This window comes from Pristiophorus japonicus, chromosome 6 (assembly GCF_044704955.1).
Source record: "Pristiophorus japonicus isolate sPriJap1 chromosome 6, sPriJap1.hap1, whole genome shotgun sequence".
In the NCBI taxonomy this organism is placed as follows: domain Eukaryota; kingdom Metazoa; phylum Chordata; class Chondrichthyes; family Pristiophoridae; genus Pristiophorus; species Pristiophorus japonicus.
In genome coordinates, this window is record NC_091982.1 from 18,461,115 (window position 1) to 18,473,718 (window position 12,604).

At 47.0% G+C, this 12,604-nt stretch overlaps 1 protein-coding gene across 2 annotated transcripts in view; it reads left to right on the top strand.

Moving 5' to 3' along the window:
• Positions 1-11,175, top strand: part of mcts1 (MCTS1 re-initiation and release factor) — a 64,575-nt gene extending 53,400 nt beyond the window's left edge. For both annotated transcript variants that reach the window (XM_070882666.1, XM_070882667.1), the window contains 4 exons: positions 3,577-3,674; positions 7,650-7,783; positions 8,597-8,664; positions 10,701-11,175. In XM_070882666.1, coding sequence (XP_070738767.1) covers positions 3,577-3,674; positions 7,650-7,783; positions 8,597-8,664; positions 10,701-10,782 — 382 coding nt within the window. In that variant the 3' untranslated portion in view covers positions 10,783-11,175. The remainder of the gene's footprint in view (positions 1-3,576; positions 3,675-7,649; positions 7,784-8,596; positions 8,665-10,700) is intronic.
• The last annotated feature ends 1,429 nt before the right edge of the window (positions 11,176-12,604 follow it).

The following is a 12,604-nucleotide window of genomic DNA, read 5'->3' on the forward strand; positions in this document are numbered from 1 at the left end:
GGTGGGGGGGGGGGGGTGTGGTGGGGGGGGGTGTGGGGGTGTGGTGGTGGTGGGGGTGTGGTGGTGGTGGGGGTGGGGGTGGTGGTGGTGTGGGGGTGGGGGTGGTGGTGGTGGGGGTGGTGGTGGTGGGGGTGGGGGTGGTGGTGGTGGGGGGGTGGTGGTGGGGGGGTGGGGGGTGGTGGTGGGGGGGGTGGGGTGGTGGTGGTGGGGGGGGTGGGGGTGGTGGTGGTGGTGGGGGGTGTGGTGGGGGGGGGGGTGGTGGTGGGGGGTGTGGTGGTGGTGGGGGGGGGTGGCGGTGGGGGTGTGGTGGTGGTGGGGGGGTGGTGGGGGGGTTGGGGTGGTGGGGTGGGGTGGTGGTGGGGTGGGGTGGGGTGGTGGTGGGGGTGGGGGGGGGTGGTGGTGGTGGGGTGGGGGGGGGTGGTGGTGGGGTGGGGGGGGGTGGTGGTGGGGTGGGGGGGGGGGTGGTGGTGGGGTGGGGGGGGGGTGGTGTTGGGGGGGTGGGGTGGGGGGGTGGTGGTGGTGGTGGGGGGGGTGGTGTGGTGGTGTGGTGGTGGGGGGGGGGGTGGTGGTGGTGGGGGGGGGTGGGTGGTGGTGGTGGGGGGGGGTGGGTGGTGGTGGTGGGGGGGGGTGGGTGGTGGTGGTGGGGGGGGGTGGGTGGTGGTGGTGGGGGGGGGTGGGTGGTGGTGGTGGGGGGGGGTGGGTGGTGGTGGTGGGGGGGGGTGGTGGGTGTGGTGGTGGGGGGGGGTGGTGGGTGTGGTGGTGTGGGGGGGGGTGGGTGGTGGTGGTGGGGGGGGGGTGTGGTGGTGGTGGTGGTGGGGGGGGTGTGGGGGGGGGGGGGTGTGGTGGTGGTGGTGGGGGGGGTGTGGTGGTGGTGGGGGGGTGTGGTGGTGGGGGGGGGGTGTGGTGGTGGGGGGGGTGGTGTGGGTGGTGGGGGGGGTGGTGTGGTGGTGGGGGGGGTGGTGTGGGTGGTGGGGGGGGTGGTGTGGGTGGTGGTGGTGGGGGGTGGGGGGGGGGTGTGGTGGTGGTGGGGGGGCGTGGTGGTGGTGGTGGGGGGGTGGTGTGGGGTGTGGTGGTGGGGGGTGGTGTGGGGTGTGGTGGTGGGGGGTGGTGTGGTGGTGGTGGTGGGGGGGGGGTGTGGTGGTGGTGGTGGGGGGGGGGGTGTGGTGGTGGGGGGGTGTGGTGGTGGTGGGGGTGTGGTGGTGGTGGTGGGGGGGTGTGGTGGTGGTGGTGGTGGGGGGGTGGTGTGGTGGGGGGGGTGTGGTGGTGGTGGGGAGGGGTGTGGTGGTGGTGGGGAGGGGTGTGGTGGTGGTGGTGGGGGGTGTGGTGGTGGTGGGGGGTGTGGTGGTGGTGGGGGGGGTGGTGTGGTGGTGGGGGGGGTGGTGTGGTGGTGGGGGGGTGGTGTGGTGGTGGTGGGGGGTGTGGTGGTGGTGGGTGGTGTGGTGGTGGTGGGGGGTGTGGTGGTGGTGGGGGGTGTGGTGGTGATGGGGGGTGTGGTGGTGGTGGGGGGTGTGGTGGTGTGGTGGTGGTGGTGGTTGGTTGGGGGTGGGGGGAGAGTGGTGGTGGTTGGTCGGGGGGGGGGGGGGTGAGAGTGGCAGGGGTGGGCTGGCCGGGGGGCGGTGTGGGTGTGGTGGGGGGAGAGTGGCGGGGGTGGGGAGTGGCCGCGGGGGGGGGGGGGGGGCTTGCCGGTGGATCGTGGGGTCAGACCAGTGAATGCGGGAGTCGGCAGCGAGGAAGGACTTCAATTTGTTCATGTCGGGGTTCTGCGCATCGCCACGCGGTGATCGGCAATGGTTCTGGATGAGGGATGGTTCTGGATAAAGGCGTTCTCGATAAGAGAGGTTCAACCTGTACTAGGGATAAAGAGGCATATTTCTCTCTCCCTCTATTGCACTTCACTGAAATCTGAGTTTAATGAAATTATCATTACTAGGACCTACTTACTGCTTAGAATTTATGTCTTCATTGAAACCCTCCCAAGAAGGGAAAATTAAAATGGGTGAATAAAATAATGTTTTTATTTGGAATTGTGGAAAATGTTTACAATATTTGACAATGAATCCTTGATATTCATTACTGACGAGTAAGTAGCAGTGCATTATTTGTGTTACTCCCTGTCTCCAATTGCATCTTATATTTTATGCATTTAATGGAAAGATACCCAACAATCTGAATTTGCTGATTTTAATATTGGGAATGAAAATCCTTTAAATTTGGCTGTCTAGTGGCCAAAGGGTTATGGTGTCATCCAGCATAGCACTATGCATGTACATGAGGAGGTTCCCAGATTTGACTCCTGATCTGTCTTGCTCCCAGCCAAGGCAGCTGTTGGGATACTACAGTTCACCTTTGCTTCTGGGCAGGGGTGAGAAAGAATCAGCCAAGGTTTCTGATCATGGTCCCTATCCAGTGGCCCCTGCTGGAAAGTGTGCGTATGTCGAAGTATGGTGGGGATATAATCCTGACTGGTTAAACAGCTGCCCAAACTTATTGTCCACACTCAGTCGGAGTACTTGATGCTAATGCAGGGTGCTCTAAGTGGGAAATATTCTATTCTCCAGCATTATACTGTTTAACAATAATGAGCACATCATTTGTGAAAAGGGTAATTTAAAAATATATAAGTAAGAAATAACAATTGTGTTGCTGTGGATGTCCATGGAACTGTATCCCAGTGTGAGACAGTGCCTGCAGGAGAGGAACAAATCCTTCTTGTATTTATCACACTGATTTAAAAAAATTAAAGGCAGTGCTGCACCTTGGTTTTTATACCAAGGTGGAATTGAAGTGATGGGATCCAGGTTTATTCCTAGTTTCTCTACATAAAAGGAATAAGAATCTGTACAGATAATACTGAACTAAATTACACAAGTCCTCGCACAGTAAGGACCTGTAACATGCTGCAGTAGCTTCTCAGAGTTGTGTCAACCTGGTTCAGTTGGTAGCACTTTAATCTCTGGGTCAACAGATTGAGGTTTTGACCCATAATCGAGGCTGATGTAATGTGGCAATGATGGAATGCTGAATTGTTGAAGATGCAATTTTTTTTGAAGGGGGTGCAATTTTTAGGCCATTGTCGCAGCTCCCTGTTCCAGTGGTTCAGGTGATGTTGATGATCCCACGATAATATTCAAGGAAGACCAGAAGGTTGTCCCGGTGTATTGACCAACCTTCTTCCTGCGAACCAGTTTTTTTAAAAACCAAATTAACTGGTTGTTCATCTCATTGCTGTGTGTGGCATGTTGCTGAAGTAGAATGGCTGCCTGCATGAAAACAGTCACCCCACTTCAAAATTAATGAATTATATGTGAAAGTCTTTGAAATGTTGTGATGTAATGAGGGACTATGCAAGAATTACAGGTAAACACTTGAACAAATAAATTACTTCATATCCTAAGTACCATAATTTAATGAATATATAAAATGTCATTTGTTTTTCAACTTTTTTCTGAGGAAAAAAAATACTGATTTATTCTTCAAATTGCAGAACAATGTAAGTAACTTGGTCTTCATTTTTTAAATCGAGTTGTTATTTTCACCACTTGAGAGCCTGATATTCCATTTTCCTTCTCTCTGTAGCCATGAACATATAGAAATCCTGACTGTTAATGGAGAGTTGCTGTTCTTTAGACAGAGGGAGGGACCTTTCTACCCCACCTTAAGATTACTTCACAAATGTAGGTTGACTGCCTTTAAGAGTATTTGGAGCACTAGTAAACTCACTAATATTTAGTTTGTGGAAATGATGCTATATTTCCCCATTTGTGTTAGCATTTTTTTAAAGTTACATCCTGAGAAGTATGATTATTTTGAAAGAATGGATGTTCCATTATTTTCTACATGGTTTTATACAAACTTTGATTAAAGAAATTCAGTCCTTGCAGAAGAGACTCGCTAATCTCACTTTGGAGTGCACTAAAGACAGTGGACCACCACTTGGGAGCAGTCTTAAGTTGGTTAAGTGTCCCACTGGGTGCAGAATAACTTCACAGACTGTTGCAGAGTTAAGTATAAAAATTAATTCTAAATAGTCCACTATACTACTTCTGGCTCTTTAACCAGACAGTAAATAAGCTCTGCTCATGCATGCTCGCACATCCGCACAGAGCTCTCTTTTTTTTGCTCGACACATAGCAAGGCGCAGTCTGCCATCTGTGCATCACACTCGACATGTTTTGGACCTTTAAGTCCAAGGACGCAGACTTGAACGCCTTTGGTAGACAACTGTTCTAATCACCCATCACCAGATTTGGCTAGATCATATAAAGCACTACCAGGTCCTGCTCTCCATCACTAAAACCGCCTGCTATTCTAAGACCATCCAGGACTGTAAAAGTAATACCATGATTCTCTTTTCAACCTCGAAGCATCTTCTCAAACCACCCTCCCCTGCCTCCCTCCCCCTCCACCCCTCCCCCCAACAATTAATATGGAGCTCATGGACTTCTTCATGAGAAAGATCAACAACATCTATTCAACTGCTTCCGCTTTCAATTCCCTCCCTTCCCCTAACCTACCGAACCTTATTTTCTCTCCGTTGTCCACCTGCCCTAATCCTAAATCTGCATATTTCTCTAATATCTCTCCTATCTCCCCTCTTGCCCTTTTAAAGCTGATCTTGTCGATGAGTCTGACTTCCTACTCTCTCTCCTCTATTCCTGCTAAATTGTTCCTGGCTTCCATATTAGCGGATATTGTTAATGGTTCTCTCTCCTCCAGTATTGCCCCCCTTTCCTTCAAATCTGCTGTTAAATCTCTCCAATCGGGTTTCCGCCCCAGCCACAGTCCTGAAACTGCTCTTAACAAGGTCACAAATTACATCCTAATTGACTGCGACAAAGGTAATCTATCCCTTCTCGTCTTTCTGAGCCTGTCTGCAGACTTTGACATGGTTGACCTCTTCACTGTCGTCCAACTGGATGGGATTGCACTCGCCTGGTTTCATTCCTATCCATCGAATCACCTGCAATGGCTTTTCTTCTCAATCTCGCATTGTCATCTCTGGTGTCCCTCAAGAATCGATCCTTGGCTCCCTCCTATTTCTCATCTACATCTTGCCCCTCAGTGACATCTGGCAGCACAATGTGAGATTTCACATGTATGCTGATGATACCCAGCTCTACCTCTCTCAATGCCTCCACTATCGATACTATTAGACTGCTTGTCCAACATCCAACACTGCACGAGTAGAAATTTTCTCCAATTAAATATCTGGAAGCCTGAAGCCATTGTCTTTGGTTCATGCCACAAACTCCATTCCCTTTCCACTGATTCAATCTCTCTCCCTGGCACATGTCTAAGGCTGACCAAGTCTGTTTGCAGCCTTGGTGTCAGATTTGATCACAAAATGCGCTTGCTACCTCATGTCTATTCTTTCAATAAGACAGCTCATTTCCACCTTCAGTTATATCGTCCATCTCTGCCCCTACCTCAACTTTATTTGCTGCTGAAACTCTCATCCATGCCTTTATCACCTCTAGACTTGACTCTTCCAACACACTTCTGGCCAGCATCCCTAGTTCTACCCTCCTTGAGGTCATCCAAAACTCTGCCGCCCATGTGCTAACTTATACCAAGTCCAGCTCGCCCATTTCCCCTGTACTTGCTGACCTACATTGGCTCCCAGTTAAGCAATGCCTCGATTTTAAAATTCTCCTCCTTGTCTCTGTAATCTCCTCCAGCCCTATAATCCCCTCGACCTCTGCTCCGCCGATTCTGGCATCTTGAACATCGCCGATTTTAAATGCTCCACCATTGGAGATCGAGCCTTCAGCTGCCTTGGTCCTAAGCTTTGTTTTTTTGATGACACTCCTGTGAAGCCTAAGTTATTGTCTCAGATCAGTACATGCCATTTAATCACACTTTCGTATACAGATCATCATTAATAGCTTATTTTCATTGTCATCCTTATTACTGATTATGTTTGAAATCAACCTGCAAAAATATTAGGAAGTCTCTCAATCTTGCAATTTTATTAAAGCAGTGATTTTATCAGCACCCATTTAGCTCCCACGTCTAAAAGTAATTCACAAGTTATCAACATTCATTGAAGAATGGGAATGAAAGTTGTAGCACTAATATTTACGCAAAAGCAAAGAAGAAATTAAAATTGTTTTCCTCCAGAACACTGATTAGCTGCCTTGTAGTACAAATCCTGGCAAACTGAATTCTGCTGTTGACTAAAATGTATAAAAGATTAAAAGTCAGTGTGGGAAAAATTGTATTTTAAATAACACTTATTTAATCACTAATAAAAAATGAAACTGGACCCAAAAATACACCGGATGCGTTTGGTTATCAACCTGCCTGCCTAGCTCCTTCCCAGAAGATGCAATGAAGGACCTACTGATGAGGGAGCCAAAATAAAATTTAAGAACACATTTCACTTCTTTTTAAGGGTTCAGGCGGCCTCCCTTGCCGGGACCCCTGACTCTATCTCTCCGCCCCCCTCCCCCCCCCCCCAAAAAAAAAACTGGTTGTGTCCACATGCACCCTCCTGGAGGCTGGTGCATATGGTTGGTCCCATATAGGATGTGGAAATAGGAAAGGGGGAGGGGGTGGGGTGCTCTGTGCAGACAAGGACAAGTGGGAATTCCCAGTTCAGGTCAAGACCCGGCATGGTCAGGTGAAGCCTTTTTCCAAGCCAGAGTTATGGAGGGAGCCTGGCTTTAATGGCCCAGTAAATTTGCTGGTAATCATACATTCTGATGAAAAGATCAATTAGTTTTGATGGAGAAAACATTTTGACCTTTTTATCATACCCTTACACGATATTAACCGTACCATCTGTTACAGCTTTTTACATCATTTTGAACAGGCAGAAAAGATCTCGGTGTTTCGTTTCAGCTAAATGGCTCTCAATACGGCAGTAGAGAGTCAGCTGAGGTTAAATGCTCAAATTCTGATTTGTGGCTTGAACACGCAACCTTCTGACACAGGTTAGAGTGCAACCAACTGAGCCAAGTTGACACAAGTTAAATAAACTTTGCATTAACCATCAGATGGCTCCCTCAATGGCCGAATGCTTGTGTAGCACTAAGGTAGTGATTCTCAAACTTTGGTGGCTATGTCCCAGTACTTGTCTCTCTCACTCCACTGGCTGTAATGGTACCATTTGATGTGTCTGACAAACAGGAGGTCATCTCAGAAAACACAGGAAAAAATGGAATTGGATCAGCAGTCAATCTCGCAATATTGTGCATTTTCAATATTCCTGCTCCTGTTTACTCTGAAGCGACCCCCTGGTAAATCATACATGTGTGAATGTTGCGTGTGAGAAAAATAAAGCCGAGCTTTGATGCCACCTCTACTCCCATGGTTAGATAGTCCATGGACTCTCCCTGTTTAAAATCATGAAAAATGGCCAGTTGGGCAAGATCCCAGCAGAGAGTCAAAATCTTCAGGATAGGAAACGACAAAATTGAAAAGAGCCATTTTAAATTGAGTACAGGGGAAAGTTTTTTGCCAAGTTCTTTTGGGATGGGTTTATGGTAGAGCCTTCGCCTGGATTATCCTTGAACTATAATCTATGCACAAACATGACGAGGTATGTATTTTGTGACCAATAGTAATTGGGTTGTAATGAAAATGTTTGGCTTGAAGCATTTAGTGTAAGTATAATTTTATTGATGATCTCCAATTCTTCATTACAGATCCTGTTATCTTGCCACATCAGCAGGTCGATAAAGGGGCCATCAAGTTTGTGCTCAGTGGGGCCAATATCATGTGTCCTGGTCTAACCTCTCCTGGAGCTAAGCTTCACCCAGCTGACACTGACACAATAGTTGTATCCTTGATGTGACACATCTATTTACCTGAAAACGAGTACAGATTCTATTTCTATTTCTAGACGACTATTTCGACGCACTCCTGGTCGTCCCACATTCTACCCTCTGTACAAACTTGAGGTCATGCAAACCTTTGCTGCCTGTGTCCTAACTCACACCAAGTCCCATTCATCCATTACCCCTGTGTTCGCTGACCTATATTGGCTCCTGGTTAAACAACACCTTGTTTTTAAAATTGTCATTCTTTTCAAATCCCTCCATGGCCTCCTCCCTCCCTATCTCTCTAATCTCCTTCAGCCCTATAACCCCCGAGATCTCTGCTCTGCCAATTCTGGCATCTTGAACATCCCTGATTTGAGTCCGTGCCTTCAGTTCCACAGCCCTTAGGTCAGGAATTCCCTCCCTAAATCTCTCTGCTCTTTACCTCTTATTTTTTTTCCTTTAAGACAGTCCTAAAAACCTACCTCTTTGACTAAGCCCTGCCTTAATATCTCCTTAAGTGGCTCGGTACCAAATTTTGTTTGATTACACTTATGTGAAGCATCTTACACAGATCACATGTTCCCCATGGTTTGAAAAAGATTCCAATGGGAGATTTATTTTACACTATTTAATTCTTAATTCAGGAATTGGGGATGGCCTTATTAGGACTAGAGTAAAAAAGCAATAATGAACACCAGATATCATATATTTTTCTATTTTAAGAAAATAACAAAAGCACAGGTCTTTTCCTGTCAGTTATTGTTCGTACGCAAGTAGTTTTGCTTTACTCTTTTGGTACCTGAATGTTTCCTGAACTGAATATTCTTAAGGCTATTATGGCTGAAGGCAAACAACATGCCCTGTCTGTAGGAGTCATGAAGATGCCAGCAGATAAAATGTAAATATATCTGAACTTTATTTGGTGTTTTATTGGTTTAAGGAAAACCAATGAGTTGCACAGTGACCTATCAGCCCTGGAATCCAGCTGAAGCTGATGGGAAGAAAGCAAAGGTTTAAAAGTTTCAATCCAGTTCCTAGTAGGTATGGGCCCATAAAACAAAAATGCCCTCAATTTCACACTCATTAACAATCCCACTCAGGCTGTAGGATGTCACCCTGGTGCACAGTGAAGGGTGCTCTGCTGAGGTGAGAATTGAGACATACTGTTGGGGCAGAGAATAGGGCACTTTACTCTGCATCTATACATGTTGCATGTGCCCTCCGAGCTTAATGCAGTTGCTCTGAAGTTGAAAATGTAATCTATTAGTACAAAGTTGCAGTCATAAATGTGTCAGTCCAACTATGATCTTTCAAGGAGGAAGGCCTATACAGACAGGTCTTCAATGATGAACGCCTGCTTACAACCAGAGCCAAAATGGCAGATCTGACCCAAATGCTGGAGGAACCCTGGGTCTTGGCAGCTCCATCAACTTGAGCATTACTTTTTGTTTAAGGTTACCTCCAACAGCAAATAGGATAGTTGAGAGCCAGAGTGAGGACACTTTCATTCCATCAGTTGAAACTGGATTCAATATTGGAAATTGAATGATGACCCAATGCCACATTTTTGTTTTCTTTTTTAAAAAAAAAAATAAACATTTGAAAAATCCAATATCGTAAAGGAAATTATCAATATTCTGTACTCGATAATTACTGTTCAGCTATCAAGAATGGCTGCTGGTTGAGAGCGAATACTGAGGTGATGTGACATTAGGCTTGGGTTGTTTTTGGGATGTGCTTATTTGTACTAACTGAATTGCAGCCGTTTCTCTGATTGGCTCTCCATTATCGCATGACCTATTGCCGATCGGTCCCCTTGGAGGATAAGCCCCACACTGAAGTTTCTCTGGAATGTGTCAATGGAACCGCCCAGCCTAACTTTGCACATTGCAACATGATCCATTTAGACTTCAGAAATCAGAAAGTACACATCCCTCCCCGAGCCGAAGTTCATCCTTATCCCAGCGCAAGTGCATCCCTCCCCCAGCCAAAGTCCCTTACCTAAGCGCAAGACCTCACCCCCCCCCCTCCCAAAACCAGGCGCTCTCTTTCCCCTCCCCCCCCCCCCCTCCCCCCCGGCTCAAGGCTCGGTGGCCCAGCGGGGAACTCGAGGCTCGCTGGCCAAGCAGGCAATGTGGTGTTCAAGGCTGGTTCCAGTTCCAGATCGGAGGTGGTGGGGGGGGCAGGGTGGAGAGGAGGACGCGTGCGCAGAAATTGCATGGGTGAGTGGTGGGGAGAGACTATTTGTCCTAACTCTTGCTTCTGCGCATGCGTCAGGAGACGAGTTCGGACAAATAGTCACTCTGTTTTTGTTTCTAGATGTCAGTTGACAGTTCATCGATGGTGTATTTTCTTTATTGGTACTGCTTTACAAAGCTTTCCATCAACATTGCGAAACAAACTGCACCGAGCTCTATTATTCCCTGTGGAGCCACATTTCCCAGAGGGCTACCAGCAGTCATGTTGACCCAGCTTACCTACCCTCCAAGACCATCAGCCGATTTGTCAATAGTTATGGAACAGACTTATTAAAAGTGCTTTTGGCTTGCTCATGTCACTGCATTTCAAAAGTAATTTGTTGTGTGTAACATTTTGAGTCACTTTGATGCAGTAAGGGATTATTATACACTTTGATATCCCATGGGGTTACTTATGGAAGAAAACATTGGTTTTGAGAATTTTGGTGGACTTTCCCTTCAATTTAATCTTGTGGCTGACTTGGGAAGACTGGGAAAAATGTCACTGAAAAAAGCCACGGAAGCTACATTCTGAAATCACTGGTCATCAGCTGGTTAGCTGGCTGTGTGGGTTGGATTTGTAAACGACAACAGCTCAAAACGATACTTTAAAAAAAAAATAGATTGAAGAAATAAATGTTCATATACAAACTGTCCAATCCTTTTTTGATTTTTTTTTCTATATTTTTCTCCACAGTGAACAAGTTAACAAAGGTATTGGAATTGAGAACATGCATTATTTAAATGACGGCCTCTGGCACATGAAGACTTACAAATAACAAGAATGCCAGCAATGCGAGACATCTGCTGTCAGGTGGAAATAGACCAGCCGCAAGACATGTAGACATTTGCAATATTGGATTTTAAGAATTTTCTTTTTTTTCTTTGCATAAACCCAACACTTCAGGAGAGAAAAAAATCAATTTTGTGTTCATCTGTCCTGGGGCTGTTACTCCCTGTTTAAACCTATCCAAATTCTAAGAGTACGTGTAACCATATCAATGCATGCAGCAAAAAACTGCTACTGTCATGCTCAATTTGGCAACAACTTGACTTCTGTCAAATCAAATAGTATCACAATGCGGATCTCTATCTTTAGGTGGGTTTGTACAAATGTTGCTTGGTTGAAATTACTGAATATGTTCATTAAATTAATATCTAAGATTATACAATGTTGCAGATTATCACCTTTTTGTAATTCCACCATGGGAGGTGTTGGGGTAGAAGGAAGACTTCTCTTCCTCAAGGTGGACTCGCTGATATAAAGAGTCCACACCTGCCCTCTGTATAGTGACCACTTCCCAGAACAACAGTTTGTAATGACATACATATTCTGAGGGGTGAAACCCTCCCACAAAACCATCGAAGTTACATTGGTTTGTTGACTCTTATCAGACTAGCTCTGAGTGGTTCTTCCCCACCTGTCCATCTCATATCACATGTCCCCCCTTCTGGAATGTGTTATTCAGTGCAAACTCCTCAATGCAAGTGTCAATCCCAGGCCACCATACTGAATCGCAACATCACTGCTTCATGCGGACAATGCCAGGGTGCCCATCGTGTGCCAATGAGAGAACGTGCTGTTGAAGTGACTTGAGAATTACTGCTCTGTCACCATGAGCTAGGTTGCCATTGTTCCAAATGGAAAATTCATTGCGAAGTCTGTGGATGGTTTCCAGCTCTTCTGGAATTTGCTTAGGCCATTCAGTCTGGAGGAATTGGCACATGTGTTGGAGCGTAGCATCACTCTGTGATTCGGTTTTGAGTTTGTTGCAGGAGACAAGGTTTCTGATGGGCTGAGTGATGATCGACATGACATGTGTCGTCATCTGTGAACAAGTCAGTACCAGAGTCCGAAACAGGTGTCGAACGACTGAGCAGATCAGCTACGTGGTTGCAACCGCCAGCAATGTACTGTACATCAAAGTTATACCGATGAAGGCGATCTGACCATTGGCTGATTCATAGTGGTCTGTGCCCAGATCCAGTTGTAGCGGGTAGCGTACGTAGTCAGCGCTTGGTGATCTGTACGGAGGGTAAATTTCCTGCCATAGAGGTAGATGTGCCAGCGTTCACATGCGTAGATGCAAGTGAATGCTTCGCGTTCCCTTGTGGAATATTTATGTTCTGCAGATGAGAGCATGCGAGAGACGAAGGTAACTGGGTCTTCCAGACCGTCAATCCATTGCGAGAGCACAGCACCCATGGTGATGCCTGATGCATCCGTGGTGACATACGTAGTGGCATTCCGATCAAAGTGCGCGAGGCTAGGAGGGGATGTGATTTTCTCCTGAAGCATGGTGAATGCCTGAGCCTGGGAATCTGTCCATTCCCAAGGGGCGTCCTTGCAGAGCAACTTGCGAAGTGGTGCGACAACGTGCGCGTAGCGTGGAATGAACTTCAGATAGAAGTTGCAATGCCGAGGAACGATGAAAGTTCTTTGACGTTAGTAGCCACCTGCATTCACTGGATCGAGTCAATCGTCTTGACACCTTGTGCTGTGATTCTGTAGCCCAGTAAGTTTATTTCTCCAGCATCGAATGTACACTTATCGGCATTAAGTGTAATGTTATGTGTAGTAAGTCTAGTCATAACTGTGAA